The 24557-nt window shown below is 37.3% G+C and overlaps 1 protein-coding gene across 1 annotated transcript; it reads right to left on the bottom strand.

The window, feature by feature from the left end:
• Nucleotides 1-849: 849 nt before the first annotated feature.
• Nucleotides 850-24435, bottom strand: PLEKHA3 (pleckstrin homology domain containing A3). Its single transcript, XM_042949264.1, has 8 exons — nucleotides 24297-24435; nucleotides 19675-19791; nucleotides 13361-13516; nucleotides 11071-11207; nucleotides 9394-9558; nucleotides 6230-6273; nucleotides 4142-4257; nucleotides 850-1221 (listed from the first exon to the last, which is right to left on the bottom strand). Exons 1-8 carry the CDS (start codon nucleotides 24334-24336, stop codon nucleotides 1094-1096), a joined length of 903 nt encoding a protein of 300 aa, XP_042805198.1. The 5' UTR covers nucleotides 24337-24435; the 3' UTR covers nucleotides 850-1093.
• Between the last annotated feature and the right edge of the window lie 122 nt (nucleotides 24436-24557).

Below are 24557 nucleotides of genomic sequence, written 5' to 3'. Positions count from 1 at the left end.
AACCATCACTCCAAAGTGAATTTTTTTAAAAAAACAGTTTACAAGGCAAACACTGACAATAGGTATGGACAGGCACTACCAAAAAATGCTATTTGTTCTTTAATTAAATAATGCCATTCTCAAGTGATGTAGAGTGGTCACTTTGACAGAATTCCTTTTTTGTATAAATAGTCATAAATAAAAAATGTCTCTAGATAGTCTAAAGAGCTGCAAACATTAATACCTTACAACAGCAGCTTAATGTCTATTTTAGGAAAAAAGCACTAAAATCCTCTTCCATTGAAAGGCGTTTATTTCTCTGGTGTAAGTGAGCAAGGTCACTACAACATTAACCTCTTTTCTAGAACAATGTAAATAACAAATGTATACACATCTTAAATTTGGTAGGTCATAAAAGTCAGGATGCAATCATTTTTTGATGCAACAGAAAAATAAATAAATAAAAGTTAAATACTTTAACCCAACATTTGGTACTGACAAATCAGTAGTGTCAACTTCACATATGAAGGACAGCACAGTCTGGTTTTTAAAAAATCCTCAATGTGTCACGGTATTTGGGCTAAAAATATTTGGAATATTAAATGTCTCCTTTTGCTTAAAAGAATACAATAGAATCACCATCAAGCTGCTATCGTAACTCATTTTTAGCTGGGGTAAAGTGACCATTTGGTCCATGGCACAAGTTACATATATCACACATCTATCAAACTGAAACCTTATGTTTATAAGATTTCATGTTTATAAGCTACAATACACCCTGACTAAGCTGTCAGTCCCTCACAGTTTTTTAGAAAAATATCTACATTTGTCCTTATGGATGTCAAAATGTTACACCATCATTTGTTTAACAAAAAAAAAAAAAAAAAGATGCACATTCATACTGTGAAGTTATTAGGAAAATACTCTTGCAAATAAACTATATAAAGATAAAATACACTTCAAAGGTATGTGGGTTGTTTTTTTGTTTGTTTGTTTTACAGTATTCTATAAAGTGCAGAGAAATCCTAAGGGAAAAACTACTCCCTAGAACATAGTTTAATTACAGCAGCTTTTGCATAGCAATACTTAGAGGAAGTTGGACACTTCCATTTCCTCAGGAAGAGAAGGATGGAAGAGGATCTTCCGATTCAGATTTTTTTTTGGCCATAAGTCTGCTTTCCTCAGGAATGGTTGCTGATGCCAAATCTCCATTAAGTGTATTTCTTGAACAGTGAACAGGTCCTATTCAGAGATAAATTAAAAGGTTAAACAGCCTATCAATATAACTCCAGTTCTCTACGAAAAAAACAATTTTAAATTTCCTACTCAGGGACATGAAATTCCTTCAGCTTCCTACTAATTTTTTGGTTGACTGTTGAATAGAGAAAAATCTAACTTTCCCACGATTGGCAGTCATAAGGAGAAGCTTCGGAGTTAACAAAATAACTTATGAAGCTATCTGAAGCAGAGATGGTTTTGTTCACTGCTAGAACCACGGTTGGCATGTAACGGGCAGTCAATAAACATGTGCTGAACTGAATGTAGTCTTTCTTAGCTAACTATTGCTTTTCAGGCCTGATTTGTTTTAATGCTGTCCGTATCCTCCTTGTGTTCTAGGGTTAAAAAAAAAAAAAAAAAAAAAAAAAGACCCAAAAAGGTTACATGCCTAACCCAAGATTACCCAACTGGTAACAGAACTAGGACTAATTCAGGTTTGCTCTTTTTACCACAAGACTTTCTGAGCAGAGCTGACAAGGTATTTCACACTGAAAGGTCCCATATCTCCACTTGGAATGCAGCTGACAGAACTATCATTGCAGTTCTGACTGAATACAGTTAAACGCACTGGCATGGCCCTGTTGCAAAACAATTGTACTTTTATATGTACATATTTATTTGAATTTACCATAAACATTTATTACTTCTATAATTTTTAAAAATCCAGTTAATAAATAATAGAAGCAGTTTTATCTCTCAAGGAAAAGAATATTTGGGGATAAAGGCTTCGGACTAAGACCACCCAACTGTAAAACATGCACTTTGTAAAGAAGAACAGGAATTCAGTCTCTGCTCTGTCAACTAACTGAGACACTAAACTTTAGGATAAATAGAAGGAAACCTAAGGATAAAACTCCTGACCTAGGCTACACTTCCCAATTTAAAAAAAGTTCTAGAGAACTGAGACACATGTATGTATATAAATATGTATGCATGTGTGTATGTTTGTGCAGATATGTGTGACTACTTTTGTTACACTCCTTAGCAGCTAACTAGGGGAATGCTACATGGAATAAGGCATGCATACTCAGAACTTATAAAAATTATTTTCAAAAATTCAAAACCAGGGGTGCCCGGCTGACTCAGTTGGTAGGGCATGCGACTCTTGGATCTCAGGGTCATGAGTTCAAGTCCCACATTGGGCATGCAGCCTACTTAAAAAAAAAAAAAAAAAAAATTAAGGGGTGCCTGGCTGGCTCAGTCTGTTAAGCATCCACCTCGATTTTTGGCTCAGGTCATAATCTCACAATTATGAGACTGAGCCCTGCTTCAGGCTCTGCACTTAGCATGGTGCTTGCTTGGGATTGTCTCTCTCCCTCTCCTTCTGCCCCTCCCCCACAAGCTTGCTCTCTGTCTCTCATAAATAAATACACTAAAAAAAAAATTCAAAACCAGCGTGCTTAAAAAGAAAGCAAAGAAAAATGGCTAGCTTTAAAAAAATTTTCACTGTCACAAATGAAAATGATCCCCATAAAGTAAAAAAGAGCAGCATCCAGAGAAAAGTACAAGGCAGCATATAGAGCTCTTTCATGGGCTCTAGATTAAAAGGGTCATGTATACAAGGCAGAAAGAACAAGGTATATCAGAATATACATTACCTGCCCCCAGTAATTTTTCTTCCCACACCTAACCCCTAACCCTCTTCCTCTTATCTCTTTCAAGTTGTACTAAATTGGCCCAGGAAAGTTACTTTCTCCCTTCCCCTTCCCACCCTCACCCATTTTCCTTCCTTCATTTCTTTTACCCATTTTCTCAACTTGAGTTAAAAATGGCAATGAGTGTAGAGTAGTCCTCTATGTCAATAAATAGTTCTGTGAAGAAAATGGACTTAAAAAAAAAAAAGATGCCATCAACTCCTAAAAATCTGAAAATGGGCAGTAGGCCCTCTCCAACCTCCACCACTTTCGTGAACTCTACATTCTCCTCTAATTAAACCTGTTTAACCTTCTGGTTCAGTGAAACAATTCTATCTTAATCAACGTGAATTAGCTGAGCTCTTCTAGACAACCTAAAGAATCTAAACACCACTTATCACACCATTTCCACAAGGGAAATAAAATCTGTTCCCAACAACAGACTTACAAACTCCTGGAACACAACCTGCCCCCCAAATAGGAACTCTATGTAATTTCCATCACACATGCTTCATGGGCAATAGTAAAGACCCTGAAAAGCAAAAGTATATTAATAGAGCTGTAATAATAAGACTCTATTTGTGTTCACTGGAAATCATGGTCACTACTGTCTAACTAGACATTCTGACACATTTTCAAAGCTTTTTCTTGGAAGAGAAAAATAAATTTTAACCTAAATCATAAAACCTTGCCTAAAGTATTCAATCACAGGATGCTGCTCTTTAAAGAAAAAAGGAGAAAAGGGCATAGGAATAAATGCTACCATAATTCACCACCACCACCAGAAAAAATTATTTTCCTTGGCCATTTCAAATTATTTAAGTAATAATACCGATTTTTTTTTTCTCTGCACTCAGAACTTGCCTTTATTTTCCCCTAGAATCCCAACCACAATTGATGCTTTGTTCTAAAATGCTTTTTTAATGTAAATATAGTGGGAGTAGAACATTACTAAGAGATTACTAAAATATAGTGGGAAGAAAACAGTTTGATGTTATACATATTAATCTAAGATATGGCATTTACACAGTTACTCAGCACTTCTTAGTTAATAATAAAGGTGTCTGTAGGAGGATATTATGAGCTTCTGTTGATTGTGTGCTATTTGCCTGGCTCTGAATTAAGGAATTAATCCAAAGGGAAAAGACAGTGTTCACTGTCAGTGTCCTTCATTGACTACAACACACATAGAGTCCCACCACAATTTGGGGGAATAAGCCAAAGAAAGAGAGAGGGCCCATTTAACTTACTGTCTGGGTCTTCAAGAGGAGTATCATTACAAGAGTCTGTATCTGAGTAGGTTCTTCGGCGTCGCTGGGAGAGTCGGTGAAGTGTAGATATTGGTTCTTTTACAGAGTGGCTATTCCTGCAAATTAAATAAAAAGCATTGCATCATAAGGCCTTAAACAAATGATAACACCCTGAACTTACCTGGAGTTTTACATGACTTATTCAAATGAAAGAGAACTATTTTTACGCCCAAAGTTCTATTTTAGCAACATTTGACTCCTTCAAAGGTCACACCACAGGCAAGTCAAATCATTCACAATCCAGCCGGTAACCTGAAGAATATGGCCTCTGAGCCGAATTAAATGGAAAGGGGGAACCATGAAGCAACTTCTTTTATAGAGAAGGGTCCACCAAGACATTAGATATACCAGATGGTTAACAAATGTTTGAAAACTAGAAGTTATGACCTACACAAGTACATGAATCTAGTATCAATCCATATCATCAAAAACAGCAGAATGAAGGGGGTGGGCAAGTAGGTTAGGAACATGCTAGAGGTCAACTCACTGACAGCAGCAAGAACAAATAAATGTGCCAAATGGAGGCCGTAAAAACTATTTTAAAAAACAGTCTAGAAAATCAGAAAAGTAGACAAGTCAATCTAAAATATTTAATATAGAAATAAACCACCACCACTCAACAGCACCTTGACTACCACTGTATAAAAACCCAACATTACTGTTCTTAATGATAATCTTGATTCATTACAAAAAAAAAAATTTTTTAACTCTAGTTATATTTTATCTAATTAGGTAGAAAAGATAAAATACAGTTCAGAAAAATTTCTATCATAAAAATGAAAGTTTATAAAAGGAATCAAGCTTCTGTTTTTCTGGAAAATTCAGCTAGTGAAACTCTTTATTCCCTGACAGGACTGGATACATATATTCATCACTGGACTCTGTGCACATAATAGTCCAATCACAGATTACATAATCATGGGAGGGTGGGGGGGCAGTGACAAAACAACAGTAAGGGCTCAGTTAACAGTTATTTTAAGATTTTTGTTAGTTTGTTTTTTGTTTTTTGAGAGAGCATGAGCATGAGGGTCAGAGAGGGAGGAAAAGAGAGAATATCCCAAGCAGGCTCTACACTATCAGTGCAGAGCCTGATATGGGTCTTAAACTAATGAGTGTGAGATCATGACCTGAGCAGAAACCAAAAGTAAGATGCTTAACCAACTGGGGCCACCTAGGTGCCGCACTTACTCTTTTTTTTTTTATTTTTTTTTAATGTTTATTTATTTTTGAGAGAGACAGAACGAGAGAGAGAGAGAGAATGAGGGAGGGGCAGAGAGAGAGGGAGACACAGAATCTGAAGCAAGCTCCAGGCTCCAAGCTTCAGCACAGAGACCAACGCGGGGCTGGATCCCACGAACTGCAAGATCATGATATGATTCAAAGTCGGGACACTTAACTGACTGAGCCACCCAGGTGCCCTGGCAGTTATTCTTAACATAGAGAAATAAAGCTAATGTCACTACAATTTCATCATTTTCCGAAGAACCAAATATGACAACTAGGGCAACTTGAAAGACTATTATCTACTAAGATAATGAACATTTTAATAACCTGGGATATTGGTGAGATCTATCTAGAAGGCAAATGTCTTAATGTGTTCATATGCATATATACTTTAAAATATCAATTGGTTTTTCTCTCTTTTCAGTTAAGATCTTTAATTCTTAAACAACAGATCAACATGAATATGTGACTATAAAAAGCTGTAGTAAAGTGAGTCTAAACTCACCTCAAAACTGGATTTTTTTACCATCATTTGATATAATTTCAAACATCTAAAAAAGGTACAATAGTCGGCAAGATGCTTACCTTGCTGGTTAATTCATCCACTCATTTTTATCTTCACTGACTACCTACTAGGACCAGGCCCTAAACTAGTAACTAAGAGATATAATGCTGAGCAAATCAGAACCAAGCTCTGCTCAAAAAGAGTTTCCATTCCACACTACTTCACGTTAAAGGCCCAAAGAATTTCCCTAAGTAGGTAAATTTCTGAGAGTACTTGGTTAAAAGAAAAGATTATTTTACCTCTCTGAACTGCAAGAACCAGGGTGGCTGACAGAACGCTTCATCTAGAAATTTAAAATAAAATAAGCATAATTAGTATGTGAAGTAGAATAATACAGCTCTAATTTATTATCATTATCATAATTAACACAAATTTACTCCGAAAAAAAGATGACTAGCCAAGATATTTATTTTTTACAGACTCAAGCAACACTATTAGCACAATGTCAAGCTTTGTCCCTAATAACCATTAATTGGAATCTTTCTCAACACCTATCAAAAACATGCTAGATTCTTTTCTCAATACTAAAAACCAAATTTTACATTATATACATAATATATATATCATATATATGTGTGCATATGTGAGTGCATGTATATAAAAATATTTTAAAAATATATAACTAATCCAAAAAAATCATACTATTTAAAGCAGTATCTAGCAAGCCAGAAAGTATTCTAATAAATATCTTCCTCTCTCTTTTTCTTAAAGGCCAGGAAAAGAGGCTGGTAGCAAAGCTTCTCTTTGTAATTCACTATTCAGGTAGCTGTTACACAGATGTTCTAAAGTGTGGTTTTTGTGGAAGATAGCATTAATAATCTGAGTCTTTTAAGAACTCAGAAGAACCCTAAGTCTCAAATAAGACTCTAAAACATACATTTTAAAAATTAAAAAACCTGAATGAGCAGAGTGTTAATAAATATGACAAATACTAAACACAATTTAAAAGATCCAATGACTCCACCAAAAAAATAGAAAGAGACCACCAATTAAAACAGATTATTTCAATGTTTAGCAAGGTAGCAGAAAAGCACAGTTTATACTACAGGTTGCTTTTATATTTATATGCAGGGGCTCAAGGGTCTTACCAGTCCAAGTCTAAAGTCTGTTATGTAAATAAGTGGCTGCTGTATTTGTAACGTAAGCCAACAATAGCTCTGAGAAATCCCAGCTGAAATGATAACAGATATGACCAACCCATTTTGTAGTCCAGAACATCTAATATGATTGACATTAAGATACAAATGGACATTAACATCTCCTTTAACAGAAGTCACTCCCTTCGGGATTACTAATCCAATGATATCCCCACTACAATTATCACTCAGTCTGGAGTCAAAATGATGATTTTCTGAACTTCCATTATGACCTGAAATAAGACTGAATGCAAATTTATTCTAAGAGGGACACAGTGATATTAGCTACATAAAGTAGTTTAACAATCAGTTTAAATAGTTTTAGAATTCTCAAATCTTTCAGGTTTATTTCCCATTTACTCATATTATTAAAAATATATATATTTTTCCACAAAGACTGACCTTTTTTTCCATCTGTGTCTCCAGAACTAATTCTCATAAGCCACAACTTTTGCTTTATGTATGAAGTAAAATGGCAAAGCAAGGAAAAATAAACAGCCTCTAACCAGTATTTTTTAGATTAACCTATTGGATTTCCTATAACATTGCTACTGATAAAAAGTTTTGGTTTAAAAGAAACAGTTATCATTGCTTCTTATGCATAAAATACACATATGACCTCTCTGGACTATGGAGCATTTATAACAGAAGGCATTTTCCTCAGAAATTCAGTACAAAAACAGGCAGTTTTAAGGTGGCTTTATTGCATTTGATTCTATAAGGTCAAACATAGTAGTATTTGTAGTGAAGTCTGTATTTGACACCTTATATATCAACTTCAGGAACACAGTGTTATATATACACCCACCTCAAAAGACCTTTTCTTGTTATTCAACCATACAGGTTATCTCACAGTTCATAACGTATCTACAGTTGTGTTATAAGGCAATATTGTCAAAATGTTCTACTGAACACCACAGTATTGTGAGCTGTTATTTAAAAATACACAGGAAGGGTTCATTTGTCAAATAAATTTCAGAAACAATGCACACCACCTCTCCTTCTCAGAGATTCATAATACACATTATCATAAAAGAGATTCTAAGATGTCCAATGACAGACCCAATTCATTTAGAACTTCCCAAACTAATCTGCCCATAAAACTCATTTTCATAGTATACCTTTCTCAGAGGACATTATTAGCCCATCATACATTGATTAGAAAACAATGATCTAGGGGCGCCTGGGTGGCTCAGTCGGTTGAGCATCCGACTTCGGCTCAGGTCATGATCTCACAGCTTGTGAGTTCAAGCTCCGCATCAGGCTCTGTGCTGACAGCTCAGAGCCTGGAGCCTGCTTTGGATTCTGTGCCTCCCTCTCTCTCTGCCCCTAACCCACTCGCATTCTTTCTCTGTCTCTCTCAAAAATAAATAAACATTAAAAAAAAAATTTTTTTTTAAAAAGAAAATGATCTAAATAAACATAGGTAATAATCTTTACTAAATCTCATATAACTAAATTGGCTGACGTGGTTAAGAGAACCTCGGAATGAGTTGTACCCAATTCCTTCTTCTAACAAATATGCCTTCAGGTAATTGCTAAAGTAGTAGCCAAGTGGCATTGTTCCTTCTATAAAAGGCTCCCGAAAACACTTGGATGAAAGAAATGTAAAGTCTCATCAGACTCTCACCTATGAGTTCCCTACAGCTTGCCTGGGCAAGTTTATTAACTTGGAAAGGACAAGGAGTTCACCACCCCTGGCAAAGGGTAATCGTTCAGAGCAATCACAAGGAAAGAAACGGACATGAAGCACCTGCATTATACAGATCAGCTCCTTTGCAATGACCTGCTGATGGAGAAGACCTTTCATTTTATAGATGAAGAAAATGAGGTCCAGAGAAATTAAGTAACTTGCCTACTCAGAGGGCTCAAGTCCAAATATGGACTATAAAATACTGTTTTCCCTGTAACATGTTCTTTCAAACCCCTGTCAAGCTCCTTTAAAGATCTGCTTAATTTTATTCCTTTGTGAGTAAAACATCACCCCATTGTGATGTTTTTACCGAGTAGAGCAGTGTCCCCAACCTTTTCTGTGTCAGAACACCCACAGAGCATTATAATATATTTCTGGCACTCTGGGGTAAATGGCACAGTCCCTCCAAGGGAAAAGGACAGGACCTTGGCACATGCTGAGCCCACAGAGCTAAGAGGCTCCAATACAGAATATTCTATCTGTTGACCATTTCCCTCCCACTGCCAGTTTCCATCCTTAAAAACAAAAACAAAAACAAAAATGCAACATCACTGGAAGAAAAACAAGTTCCAACCATTTGAACAGGAGAAGGCGACACAGGGGAAACCAAGGGATCCGGATGGGACAGCTGAAACATCTCAGGTTTAAACTTGGCATTCGCTATCTTCACACATTCCTCAAGCGTTGTGATGAATGTATTACATGTGGCACTAAGCAGAGAAGAGGCTTCATTCATGTTCTGAAAAATTACACACTGAGTTGAACAGATTCAACCACAATTATATGGAATCATGCAGCACATTATAATCACGTAACTAAACATTACCTACAACAGACACCTTACTAGGTTACGTGCAAATCTATTTAAAATATACTACCTTAGAAAATTAAAGCAATATATGAATAAGAAATGTCTATCAGACAAACAGTGTATGAAATTAGATTCCATGAAAAAATAAATTTTGCATTTAAACCAAATATCATATTGAAAAACTATATCCAAAAATTTATCTTAGATAAACCTAACCTAAACAGTAATTTTCTAAGTATCAAAATTCTGAAGGTGGTCACAGCAGAACACCCTGAGCATTACTAAGTGGCAAGCACAATTCATATCTACTCCAAACCCATTCTCCTACTTCTTCCATGGTAGAATAAAAACTCCATTTTTTTTTTTTTTTTAATGACAGCAATGTGTCCTGACCCTGGGGGATGAATACAGACTGGTGGAAGCCACTCATGGCTATTCCATGACCCTCTGTCAAATATTGAGATTTCTTAATTTCCACTGACCCAGACAAAAAAAGATGAGAAGTCTGTTAAGGAGTTTCTGGGACTTTTGTTCCCAGATAAAAGCCCAGGACAGCAAGTTAAGAAAGTCTCTTTCCACCCTGGTTACCCCACTGCCTCCTGCCTCTGTATGACCTTGGCCTTGCACTTAAGGGGGCAAATCCAACACACCAAGAATAGCAGAGTGGAAGGCTGGAGCAAGACCAGGTCCTTGATATTGTCACTGAGCCGCTGGAGCAAATGTGAGGGCACCCACCTCCAGAGAGCTTGTGGTGAAACAGTGAGTGCCCTGAGGGTCTAATGTACCTACAACTAAATATGACCTCACATAAGATTGTTCCCCACCAGGAGAAGGCCACAGAAGTAGGAACATTTCTTGTCCCGTTTCTCCTAAGTTAGGTAAAAGGTGACTGGGAACCATGCTGGCTTTTCACCCAGAGAACAGTAGGGCCTGCTGGTCCTCCTTTATCAGAAAGTGTGAACCTATTTCATAGCCAGGTCCCACAAATTCGAAATTTGATTACTGCATTACTGTTCTGAGAAGGACTTTTTTAAAAAGTTATTTGACAAAGCTAAGTTATCAACTCTGAGTCATAGAAACTGGGACCTCGTCACAAAAAGAAAGAGAAGAGCAGCTGTCCAATGATTCATACAGCTAGCCCAGAGAACAAAGCCTGGAATGCTTCTTCCCCACCCCAACCTCCAAATTATCAGATTGGCTGATTCCCTTGATTAAATAAGCCTTGATTCCCTGGGGCAGTGTGCTGCTTCCTGCTTTACTCTGGTTGCACAGATACAATCTAGAAGATCCTAGAGATTTCCAGAGTCTGGAGTAGGGATTGCCCAGAAGAGCTAAAAATAGCTCATTTTGAAAATGCTTCTCTGCCACCTTATGAGAAGAACCTCACCCACCAGTGTATTACAAAGCATAATCAGACATGAAGGGATCATCTTTGTATACCTCTACACTGGGAGGTGAATGATTCTCATCATGGTGAACAAATTCTTGGATGGTATGAACTTGCTGCATTAGGAGGTCACAGTAGAGACGAAGTTCAGACATTTTGGTTTTCAGAGATTCACTGGTTTCACTTATCTCTGAAAGGAATATATATAAACATTCAGTCAGATTGTTTTCATATTGTTTCAGCAATAAAACAAAATGGAATCATTTAAAAGTAATGCAATAGATAATAAATACCTATATGAATAGATATAAATACCTATAGCTTAAGAGGTGTGGGACCTTGGAAACAGATACAAGGATATTGAGGAAATACCCTCTCTTCAAATAATTGGGGAAAAAATGGAAGTCATATGTCTGACATGAAGCTTAGGTAGATTAATTTCCAGATGCAAGATGATGACCACTGGATGTTTTATACAGGACATTTCCATTCCATTGCTCATTCTTCATTTGAAAAGTGCTTTATATTTCTTCTTTTGTAAATTGTCTTTTCTGTCCTTTACATATTTTTCCAATTTTGATGTTCAGTTTTTCTCTTAATAATATATAAATTAATAATCTATAAAAGTTCTTACCCACTAAAGATAGCAATCTTTCCCCTGTCCTATATACTGCAACTATGTTTCCAGTTCTATCTGCTCTCTTTCAGCTTTCTTTATTGTACCTTTTAACGCAGAGAAGTTTTTAATTTTTATGTCATTAAAACTATTGTATTAAACATCTGCTTTCTTCTGTTCCTTTCATAACTTCATTTTCACATTATATTGTTTTCATAATTGTCTTATTAGGAGCTTTCTTTTATTTAATACATCCAGACACAGTAAACATCCAGCCATAATCTTAACCATTCAATTCATTCTAAACTAGAAATATAAACAGCAGAAGTAAGGAAAAATACACGTAGCAGATCCTGGCGTTTTTCCATATTCCCTGAGCCACTAGTCAGTGGCTAGTGATACTAGCCACAAAGCAACTCTGGCCACAGTGGACCAAACAAGCTCTATCTGCTTATTTGACTTAACCTAAATTAGGTTCTACTCAAATTTAAGTCCATTCCCTCTTTTCTTTAATTATAATGCAAAATATATAATGAAATTTACTGTTTTAACCATTTTTAAGTGTATAGGTCAGTGACATTAAGTACATTCACATTGTCCTACAATCACCACACCATCATCCATCTCCAGAACTCTGTCATCTTGCCCACACCCTAGCCCCTTCAACCATTACTCTACTTTCTGTCTCTGTGACTCTGACTACTCTAGGTATGCTAGTAAGTACAATCATACAGTATTTGTCCTTTTGTGACTGGCTTATTTCACTTATCTTTTAAGATTCACCCACATTGTAGCATGTGTCTCAATTCCCTTCCTTTTAAAGCCTGAATAATATTCCATTGTATGTATAATACTACATTTTGTTCACCTATTTCTTTGTCTATGTCCATTTGGGTTGTTTTTATCTTTTGGCTATTATGAATTTCCATTCCTTCTTATCCTACCTGTAGCCATACTCTATGCATGATGTTCTTTCATATGTTTTTCAAGGATTATAAATTCAATTCTGGACCTTCATTTTTCAATACCCATAATTCAGTCGTTGTCACTAATCTAAATAACTTCTATCATTTTTTAATTATAAAAAGTAATATATACTCAATGAAAACTTTCAGAAAATCAAAAAAAATATATAGAAAAGAAAAATCAAAACAACCGCAAACTCACTGCCAAGACATAAATTATTTTATTATTTTTGCACTGTATCTGCATACGGTTGAACTAATACCATAAATTATTTACTTTGCTTTTGATTTGTTTAATCCTTTGGAGTCAGCAATATATGAACATGGTAAAGTCAAAGGTACCAAAGGGTATATACGATAAAAAGTGAGTCTCCTTCTCACAAATTACCTTTCCAAAGGTAACAACTTGACTGATTTCATAGATCTTTCCTGAACTGGCCAATGAATGGATATGTAATTTTGAATCCTGCTTTTCTACAATTATCACTTAACACTGGGCATTTTCTCACATTATTAAAATTCCTTGTAAACATTTTACTGGCTACATAGCAGCTTATTCCAGCCTAGAGGTGACTGAACCATTCCCCTAAATTTAAATCTTTGCATTGTTTACAAGTTTTTTTACTATGATGAATGTCATGCATGTAAATCTTCATCTACATTTCTGATATTTCTTGAGGCTAGATTCCTAAAAGTAGACAAGACAATTAACATTTATGTTTAAGAAAACATTCTCACCACCAAAGAAAAATGTATAGTTACCTTTTTCTTTTTTAGTCCTAGTATCAGTCAAACAAGCTTTGGAGCTCCCCAGAGCAACCAGCCACCTCTGTCTTTCAGCTGCATTCACTGCCTTCATGTAGAAATGCTGCTCTCCTGGAATGATTAATTCCATTCTTGTGTTGTCTGCTGAATGGACTATGATGATAAACACAGGAGAAATACAGTAATGAACTTAAGTAATTTGGGGAGAATCAAACAATCACTCTTACGCAGTATTAGATGTTACAGACACCTACAACAAGAAACTGAGATTCAAGATGCAGGCATTGACTTTCCCTAAAGGGCTATCTAGTGGCACCCTCAAAACCACCTTCTCACATCTACTCATGGCTGGCAGAGGTGCTAAAGTGGTGATGGCAAGAGGAAGAGAAAACAGCAATGAAAACTAAAAACTCCCTCTCTTGGGGCTGCCTATACTACTTTAAATACACACGCACTGTCACACTTACCACACATTTTTTTACTGATTTCTTTGAAAACAGACTCTACATCTTAGTATCCTCCAAGCCTAGGATAGTGCCTAGCATACAGAAGCACCACAATAAATAAATGAATAAATGGTACCTATGGCCACCTTCCATTAAAACAGCAGCCCTCAACTAAGGGGCATATCACAATCACCTAGAAAGTGTGAGTATTTTGGAGACCTTCTCCTCTTTCCCACCCCCCTCCTCCTCCTCCTCTCCTAAACCACCCCCCACCTTGATACTCTGACAAAAGAAAACTAACCAAGAATTATACTGAGCCAATCCTCAATCTTTGTTGTAAGAATAAATTTGTGTTACACTGTCCTTAATCAAGAAGTATTCACTCAGCTCAGAGAAGTGCTGGTAGAGGGGGAAGACACAAGGGGAGAAAGAAAGGAGTCTTTGCTCTAACAGAGCTGACAATTTAACCAAGGAAACAAACTGACACAACAAAAATAATCAAAACACCTAAATGATGAACTCTTTGGTACAGTGACTTCATGTGTAATTAAGATGGGAGAAAGTGAGAGGAGGTGGGAAATAAGTCTTCATGAAGAAGGATTTGACAATAGTAGGATTTAGTTAAGAGAAAAACTGCATTAAAAAAGGCCTAGATGAGGAAATAAACATAATATGCACTGAGGGTATCAGTAGTAAATAAAGCCTTGTGTTATATTACATGGTAATAATATTCACAAATGGACAAGCTGAGTTGAGCCAAATTATCAGGGGCTCTGCAAGTCTGGCAGAAGCCCTAATTTACATGATTAATTACCAAAAATATTGACCAGATGTACTATGGCAAATAAGTGCCACAAAAGCTTTGCTAGCTTATTATTCTATTTAGAAATGCCATTCTTAGAGGTAGATAGTGAAATATACAAACATGCAACAATCAATGATGGGTGCAAAGATTTCCAAGCCAGGATAAAATTACTGAAATCCCAAGGCCCCAAGAGTAACTTTTTTTGCTGCTTGTTAATACTAGTGAAAGTATCAATAACTACCTTAAAAGAAAACAAAGCTCTAATTGCCAATGATGCTGCTACAAATGAAAATAAGATGACTCCTTTTTAAACATACCAAAATTGATGTATTAACCAAGAGTGTCCCCTACAAAGTAGTCACCTAAGACAACAAACTTAAGAACAAGACTCCCCAAACATCAAGTTCTCAAGATAAAATGGACAAGAACTCTATATGCAAAACTGTAAAAAATTACTGAAATTAAAAACCTAATTAAATATACAAATACACCATGTTAGTAGATCAGAAGACTCAACACTGTCAAGAATACTATTCTTCCCAAATTGATATATAGATTCAATATAATTCCAATCATAATTCCAGCAGACAGTTGTGGAAATTTACAAGCAGATTCTAAAATGTGTTAAGGAAATGCAAAGAGCCAATAATGGCCAAGACAATCCTGAAAAAAAACAAAGTTAGAAGACTTAGACCATCAAATACTTAAGAAGTATAAAGCTAAAGAAATTTAGACAGTGTGATAATGGCACAAGGATAGAGAAATAGTCCCATGAAACAAAAGACAGTCCAGAAAAGGACCCAATGTACATGGTCACTTGCTTTGTGACAAAGATGTTCCTACAGTGCAGTAGGTGAAAGGTTGATATTTTCAATAATTGATACTCAGTCAACTGAATATCCCTATGAGAAAAAAATGAATCTTAACCCCTGCTGATACCATATATAAAAATAAATTTTAAGTCAATCACAGACCTAATACAGACTTAAATATAAAAGGTAAAACAATAAGCCTTCAAGAAGAAAAAAGATTTCCTAAGCGGGACATAAAAAGTTCTAATTAAAAATATTGAAAAACTGGACTTTATTGAAATTAATAACTTCTGCTTATCAAAAGATACCTTTCACAGAAAGAAAATGCAACCTACAAAGTGGAAGAAGATACAATACAAAGACTCATTTGGACTAACTACATAAATATACACACATATATATATACAAATATATATATATATATTTGGAAAATATATATGTATCTCTAGTCTTTGGCCTAATTTCTAAATTGGGCTGTCATCTTTCATGTTGTGGGAAGTCCAAACATGTGTGTGTGTGTGTGCATATATATACGTATATGTGTGTGTATATATATATATATATATATATATACACATAAACATATATATATATATATATATTTGGAATGTATATATATATATATATACATATACACATACATATATACATATATTTGGAAAATATATATATACATATATTTGGAATATATATATAGTGTACATATATATATATATGTATACACACACACACACACACACACACACACACACACATTTGGACTTCCCACAAACAACATGAAAGATGACAGCCCAATTTAGAAATTAGGCCAAAGTCTAGAAAGGACACTTCAAAAGAAGAGGACATTCAAATGGCTAATTAATACCTGAAAAACTATTCATCATTAGTTATTGAAGAAATACAAGTTAAACCCACCATCAGATACCAACATATACACTAAAAATATTCACAATTTTAAAAATGATAATGCAAGTTTTGGCAAGGATGCAAAGCAACTGGAACACTCATATTCTGCTAGTTCAAGAATAAACTGATACAACCACTTTGGTAAACAGTTTGGCATTACCTGTGACAAAGATTCTCTCCTTGATCAAACTTCAGTCAGGCTCCTCTGAGCCCTCTGCTTGACTATGCCCGACCCTGGGCTTCCATCTCTGTCCTTGTAGAGTCCAATCTTAGTAAGAACTCTGCTAAGTCAGTTTAGCCAGAATCCTCCACCTTCAATATATGATTACCCTCAATATCCAAAAAAATTCCTCTAGCCCCAACATCCCCCAGGTAATATCTGGCCTGCCTTCAGCAAGAATCTGTTTACCCAGAAAGCCCCCTAATCCCTCATGTTTCCTCTTAGTAATTTCCCACCCACCAATCCCCCCACTCTACTGCTTGGCTGCAAATTCCCACTTTTCTTTATCATTTTTGGAGTTGAGCCCAATCTCTCTCCCCTACTACAAAGCCCCAATGCAGTAGTCCCTATACCTATCATGAGAGACTTGAATAAAGTCAGCCTTATTAGCAAGTGTCAAGAATAATTTTCTCCTTAATTCTGTTAAAGCTAAAAGTATGAGTATCAATGCCTCAGCAATTCCATTCCACTTCCAGATATATACTGAATAGAAATGCATATGTATGTTCAGCAAAAGAAATATAATAAGAATATTTATAGCAGCTTTACTTACTCATTATAATCCCAAATAGAAAAAAGCAAAAAAAAAAAACAAAAAAAATACACATCAATACTAGACTGAATAGGCAAGTTGTGGGATATTTATAACATCAGAAATACTACAGATCAGTAAGAATGATTGAACTACTATTACACAGAACAACATGGATGAATTTCACAATGTTGAGTGAAAGGAGCCAACACAAAAGAAAATACTGATTTATTCCATCTATAAAAATTCAAAAGTAGGCAATATTTATCTATGGTGATAAAAGTCAAATTAATGGTTACTTTTTAAAGGGATTAATGGCTGAGGAAACATGACAATATCCCTGTATCCGAAAGGCTGACAACATTCTAATTCTTAATCTGGTTGATAGTGACACAAGTGTGTGTACTTTGTAAACATTCTTCAAACTGAATATTTAAGATTTGCTCCCTTTTCTGTATTTTATTCTTGAATAGAATGATTACTTCAAACAAACAACAACAGTAAAAATGCTGCCACATCTTGAAACATTTTACAAGTGCCTTAGGATTCTGCCACTAACAGTCTTTTAAATATCCTCAAGGGTGGCAAATCTTTGAACTGTGTAGTTTGATTTCTGACTCTCACCAAATATCATTTGGAATCAAATCTGGGGAATAAAATGAGATAAAACCATCAATTTTTAAAAAAATAAAAACTCATACTTTGTGCTTTTCTTGTGTGATTTATAAACTGGTTTATAAGGCAATTCTAAAATAGGAGTTCTAAAGAGTTATGGGGGATGATGGTGCAATTAAAAATAAATACATAAAACTGAGTACCTGGAAAGCCAATACTTAATTGGTATACATTTCAGTACTTTTGTCTAAGATAAACAACAAAACTATGCCTCACATATTTCAGGGACGATGCAATAACAATACATTAGGCTGAAGTGTTTCTGTATCTTAGATAGCCATCACTTCCTTCCATTAGAACAGTACTAATTCTCAGCTAAAGGGGGCATGTTACAATCACATGGCAGCTATGTGCATTTTGGAGAAAGCTCCCTGGATGACACTTATCTACCCCAAGTTATAAATCACTGCTGTGGAAAGAACCCTAAACGAATGTGAAGAATTAGATGTGCAGCAAAGAAAAATTCTATTTTGTCTCCATAGCTAAATCATACTAAGAACTACCACAAAACTACACCAAACTAGCAATCCGGCCCTGGAAAATATAAGATAATGCACTAGCTGCTGCTTTGCTTTAATCTAAATAAGAAAATGCACAGAGCATTAAGATTACTCTCAAGTGTTTGACAGCTGTGACCAAGCGCTCACCATGTCAAAGGAAGTACCCATCATGAAGGACAAGTATTCAAGATACAGAGGAGAAATGAAAAAGGCCTGTAGGTGCTTGATATTGGCTCCTCTAGTGCTTTAGTTTTTCCTTCAATTCTCTGAAGAACTTAGTACTTTTCATTATCATTTTGTCTGATCTCCCCTGCCTACCTCCACCCCACACAACCCAACCACATATACAAATGAATCAATGGTCCATGAAACCTTCTTTCATGAAAATTACAGCATGACCTATTGCTTTAGTTCTTCTCTTTTGAAAGAAAAGGAAAACATCTCTATCACCCAGAAGAGCTGATCTCCGATTCAACAAAGAACCAGAGTTTTATGCCTTTGACTTCATGTTTTAGCAAAACTGACTCATTTAGCAAAACCCTGCAGAGCCTGACTGATCACCTTTTGTTGGAGAAGAAGAAGCTGGAGGCACTGTAAGAATGTCCTGAAGGAAAGGGACAGAGCAGCAAGGAAGTGAAAGCAAGGAAGAGAAAGCTGCTGGGACTGCTCATCTCTCCAGAAGGACATCATATGGGCGCCAGGCCAGGGATAAGACTGTTTTGTCTGGCGCTAGATGTACTCATGACCCAGTATGGAATACACTGCAGGTGCATGACCTGTCCAGATGCCAAATACTATGTTGTATGTGCTCGCTGTTATCAGACAAACTGCAAAAAATAAAAGAGGCTCGAGCCAGGGGACCGGTGCTTCGGCTCCTAGAGAGTCTTAGCCCCCTGCTTCCAATTCTCGTCACCGCACCTTTAGGCCCCATCTCTCTACAATCTTCAACTTTTTTTTTTTTTCCTCAAATAAGCTCCATGCCCAACGTGGGGCTTGAACTCATGATCCTGAGATCAAGAGTCTCATGTTCTACTGACTGAGCCAGCCAGGCCCCGCACCTCAACACCTTTAAAGCTCAGCTTCCTATCTTTGCAATACCTTTATTTTATAATGCATATAAAAGAGAACACTTGTGGACTCCATAAGGACGCTGAAGTAGCAACCACAAAAATTGTTTTTCAGGTCCAAATTAGAAAACTAACCCTAAGATTTTGAGTTTCAATAGGAGGGGGAAAAAAAAAAAAACCCCAACTGTGCTTAACAATGTTAAGTGCCACTCTTAATTGCTAAGGAAATAAACAGCATTAGAAGATCCCTACCTGACTAGAAATGCTTTTTTTCCTCTTTTTGGATTGTAGTGAAGAATGTTTTCCTTACCTAACTTCAAATTTCTCTAATTCCATGCACTCACTTACCTTTAATTTCACAAACTGCCATCTTTATACTTCCTTTGCTCCCTTTGCAAACATCATCTTGTGAATCATAGTAGGACAGGATTCCATTATCTAAAACAAACCAACGTGGCTGCCAACCTGCAAAGATTATAAATAACAGAAGATTGGTAAGAAATTACTTTAATCACAGAGAAAAGTATGACTTCAAAATTTGCCATCCATGTTTTCTTGGCTCTAAGGTGACATTCTGACAATGAAATTTCTTTTTTTTTTTAATTTTTTTTTTAACTTTTTTTTTTTAACGTTTATTTATTTTTGAGACAGAGAGAGACAGAGCATGAATGGGGGAGGGTCAGAGAGAGGGAGACACAGAATCCGAAACAGGCTCCGGGCTCTGAGCTGTCAGCACAGGGGCCCGATGCGGGGCTCGAACTCACGGACCGCGAGATCGTGACCTGAGCCGAAGTCAGCGCTCAACCGACTGAGCCACCCAGGCGCCCCCTAACAATGAAATTTCTAATGGCCAAGTCTTGCTGAAATTGTTCTTGCATCAATCCCACTTTGTTGGGAAAGATTTCTGAAGAAATCTATAGATCAGCATAAATATAGGGGGTAATACCTTTAATCTGGTTCACAACCTTCTCATTAACAACCCATGAGACTCATGCTCAATAATAACCTATACTGGATGCAACATGACTGCCCTTTTCCTGAAGGGAACAGAGTTGGGTTTTTGATGTAATGTTAAAAGACATGGATTCTAGCCCCGCTTTATTCTAACTCTTTAGATAAGCTGAAACCAATCTTTTCACTTTAATAAATATAAAAAATTCCCAGTCTCAAAAATGAGTGGATTGAAAAAGGTGACCTCCCAGGTGCCACTCAGCCCTCTAATTCTGCAATGCAACTTTCCCATCTCTTACAAGTTGCCTAGGCAAATTCCCTTGCACAAGCGGGTGCTGAATGTAGTCTCTTCCACAGAAGATGCATACTATAGTGAGAGCCTGCATTCCCCCTAATACCTCTCTCCTTGTACTGCTGTTGCCCAACTCCGGCCGAAATGCTAGAAACTGCAATCATTCGTTTCATTTGTGTTTATTCAGTGACTAGATTACACAACTATCATAGACTTGGCTCTCAGGCAAAGATGAGGATGAGGTTGATGGCTTTCCTCAGAGTTCAACTGCCACCCTTGCAAGCCAAACTCGGTGTTCCCTAAAATCTTATCAAGCATGCTACTGATTTACAACAGTTCACTGATTAATAACACAGTGACCATGACCAGGGTGCCTCACTGAAGGCAGTGTGACTGTCCTTGTTCTTTCTGTAACTATTAAATCATAATTCAGCCTGGTCACATTAGATGTAGCCCACTATCTGCTTAATCAATTCGGTTTTTCAAGGGCCAAATAGTGCCAGAACAGTGGCAGATGGGAGAATCATTCTTACACACTGATAAGACCCAGGACTTATCTCCTCAAAGGCTTTTCCTGTAATACTTTTGAAATGACAGCACGGAGTCATCATAAAAAGGTTAAATTTCACAACAGGGAATGTCATAATACAGTTCAGAAAGACGGATACCCAAAGTAATTAAAACAAGTTTTAAATACTTGGAAAATTCTTATTATGAAACACTATACCCCTAATGAGGCCTAGCAAATTAAAAGGTAAGTTCTTTTGGTACATGAACTTTATCTTGTTTGTCATTGCATTCCCAGCACCTAGAATGGTGTCTGGCACATAGCAGGTGCTAAAACAAAATGTATTTCTCAAGTGATTAAATACCAGAAAAGTGAGATATTGCATGTTATCCATGACAGTAAAGATATGCAATATATCCATGAGAGTATTTTGTATACCAGCATGCATAGAAATGATGAAAACATTATCTTTCCAAACACTAATTCACCTTGGCAAACAAATTATAAGCAGGGTGGTAAAAGTGCACTCCACACCACCCGAGGTCCTATGTGCCTATAAGACAAATTGGGATTCTGTAAGCCCGTATTATTGTGATTCAGTATCTCTTTAAAACAAATAATGAGCAAAATGACTTATTTAGAATTTGTAGCAACTTAGGGGTGCCTGGGTGGCTCAGTCTGTCTGTTAAGCCTCCAACTTTGGCTCAGGTCATAATCTCTCAGTATGTGAGTTCCAGCTCCGTGTCAGGCTCTGGGCTAACAGTTTGGAGCCTGGAGCCTGCTTCGGATTCTGTGTCCCCTTCTCTCTCTGCCCCTACCCCACTTGCACTCTGTCTCTCTCTCTCTCTCTCTCTCTCTCTCTCTCTCAAAAATAAATAAACATTTAAAAAAAATTTTTAAACAATTTGTAGCAACTTGAAAGGTGACCATGATTAAATAAGAAAGTTATCTCTACACACATTTTTGAAGAAATATTTAATTAAAACAATCTCTAACTGATTCACACATTTATATAACAGAGGGCTATATCTGTGAAAAAGATAGGCATAGGCATTCTTTAAAAAAAAAAAAAAAAAAAACACTTTCTTTTTATCTCAAACTACCAAATGTTACTGAAATCCTTGTCCTCTACAAAGGATTCTCAAAGAATACTGTCATGAAACTGAAAGGTTCCTTCAAGATCATCCAGTACAAACAGCTGCTCATTCTTCTGACCTAAGATGTACTAAAATTAAAAATCAGGATCCCACTGAGTCAAATTTAAATTTGAATTCTTCCAAACAAAAGATTTCATTGCAGCAAGCTCCTACAACACATACTAGCAGTTTACTTAAACGCTCTGCAAAGACTAAAAGCGTTAAGCGCACAAGTGCCTATAGTGCTCAGTGCCAGAGGAGATAAGAAAGATGGCCACCAAGACCACAGTATGCTCCAGGAATAAATTATGACTCATCTCAGTAATCACCAATTGCTCTATTGCAGGCATAAGTGGTTCCTCCCAAGACACTGTGGACACTATGCTTATGAATGTGTGCCATGAGATGATCATTTGCATATCAAAGCATAGAAACTACTGTCTTTAAAGTTAATACCATATCTCAACTAAACAGCATAACTGCTCTCACAACTGCCCAAACGAAATGCTTAAGAAAAAATATTTACCTCGTTTTTAAATGTTTCCTGCTAAAACATATCATTTACAGAAACAAACTGACATTTTAATGTGAGCAAAATAAAGCACGCATGCATACAAGTGTTAAAGCATTTGCTGCTATAAATTGGGCTTTAGCATTCCAATTAATCAAAAAAAAAAAAAAAGGGAAGGAAGGAAGGGGCAACTGTAGCTCAATGCTTATGCCTTAAAGAGTTTATGTGCAGATTTTGCACAAGGTCAGGTGGACACAAATTGAGTGTACTATGCAGTTACAAAGGGGTTCAGTACTTTTTTTTTTTAATTTTTTTTTAACGTTTATTTATTTTTGACACAGAGAGAGACAGAGCATAAATGGGGGAGGGTCAGAGAGAGGGAGACACAGAATTGAAACAGGCTCCAGGCTCTGAGCTGTCAGCACAGAGCCCGATGCGGGGCTCGAACTCACAGACTGCGAGATCATGACCCGAGCCGAAGTCAGCCGCTTAACCGACTGAGCCACCCAGGCACCCCGGGGGTTCAGTACTTTGAGCAGAGTAAATAAATGGGTAGCAAATCAAGATTTTCCTATTACACTGGAACAAGAAATGATTGTTATTTAATCTTATTTTAAACTCATTTCCTTTCATCTAATGTGGTGAAATCATAGAATTCTGAAGTTGGAAGACCCCTTCAGGATAAACTAACTGCTCATCCTGGCCTTCCCAGACTGAGATCTTGAGAGAGTAAGTGACTTGTCTTTACTGTTGGATGATGGCAGAGATGGGACTGCAACTCAGAATTAAGTCTCTTTTAATAAGCCAGGCTGTTGGTGTCATGGAAAAAGACCCTTCCCAGCTGGCCTCTCATTTCTACAGAAACACAAAGCTCTTCAGAGTCTTTCCTTTCAACCCACTTCATGGGTGATGCTGACCTGCCTTTTCCACTTGTGTGTGTTGCACTGTCTTCCACTATTTCTCACACACTTACCTGAATTCCAAAATATAAAGATATCTTATTGACAACCACCTCTTAAGAGAATGGTTATCTGGGGACGATTTCCCAGAAAACCATGCTTTCTATGCTGAACAACTTCAAGGAGAGAACTTTTAAAGTAAACCGTGTTGCTAAGGAAATTAAAAAGAAATACAAAAAAGATTTCTTAAAATTAAATCTTGATCTTACAAGGTCCATTCTATTCCTATACCCTGACAACTCAGTTATTAGCAAAATGCCGAATTAAGTGTGAATAAGGATGGAGACAGCACCACGGGCAGAGTAACTGGGAATTGTTCCGGAAGCTACAGGAGGAAACAAGTATTATTACAGGGGCAAAAAAGTGGTCAAGCGCACTTCCCACCCTCAGGAAGGTGCGCAGTCTCGAACGGTCCCCTACAGACGCCAGATCTAACGCGGGACTCAGCTAGGGATTAGCCTCGGAAGCAGAAGGGGCCGGCTCCCTGCGAGGGTCACCGCAGGCCAGGCAGAGGGAGGGGCCCCTGAACGGTCTTTTCCGCAGCCTTCCCCCCTAAACCCGCCCAAGCACCCGGCCTCTCCCGGCCGCCCTCGGAGCACGCGAGCCCTCTGACCTGTGAGATAGTTGGTCCACTTGTACAGAACCCCCTCCATGCTTCAGAGCCCGGCGCCGCGCATCCTCCTGGCCGGGCGCCGGCCGCGGTGCTGGGGTAGGCGCGGAGCTTGGGCAGCCCCTCCCGGCCTGCCCGGGCCCTCCCCGGGCAACCCCGCCGGCACCGAGCCGCCCTCAGCCTGCGCGCGCCGCCGGGACGTGGCGGCCCTTAGAGGCCGGGACGGCTGCCGCCGCGTGGAGCTCGAGGGCAGCGAGGCGCGGG

This window comes from Panthera leo, chromosome C1 (assembly GCF_018350215.1).
Source record: "Panthera leo isolate Ple1 chromosome C1, P.leo_Ple1_pat1.1, whole genome shotgun sequence".
NCBI lineage: Eukaryota > Metazoa > Chordata > Mammalia > Carnivora > Felidae > Panthera > Panthera leo.
The sequence above is the reverse complement of the archived record's forward strand: the minus strand, read 5'-3'. Positions and strand labels throughout refer to the sequence as shown.

Coding starts and splice junctions, on each gene's coding strand:
- PLEKHA3 (XM_042949264.1), bottom strand. CDS start 24,336: ATGGAGGGGGTTCTGTACAAGTGGACCAACTATCTCACAG. Junction 11,208..13,360: donor TAGGACTAAAAAAGAAAAAG/GTAACTATACAT, acceptor TATTCCTTTCAG/AGATAAGTGAAACCAGTGAA. Junction 6,274..9,393: donor CGCCTTCTCCTGTTCAAATG/GTTGGAACTTGT, acceptor TTAAATTTCTAG/ATGAAGCGTTCTGTCAGCCA.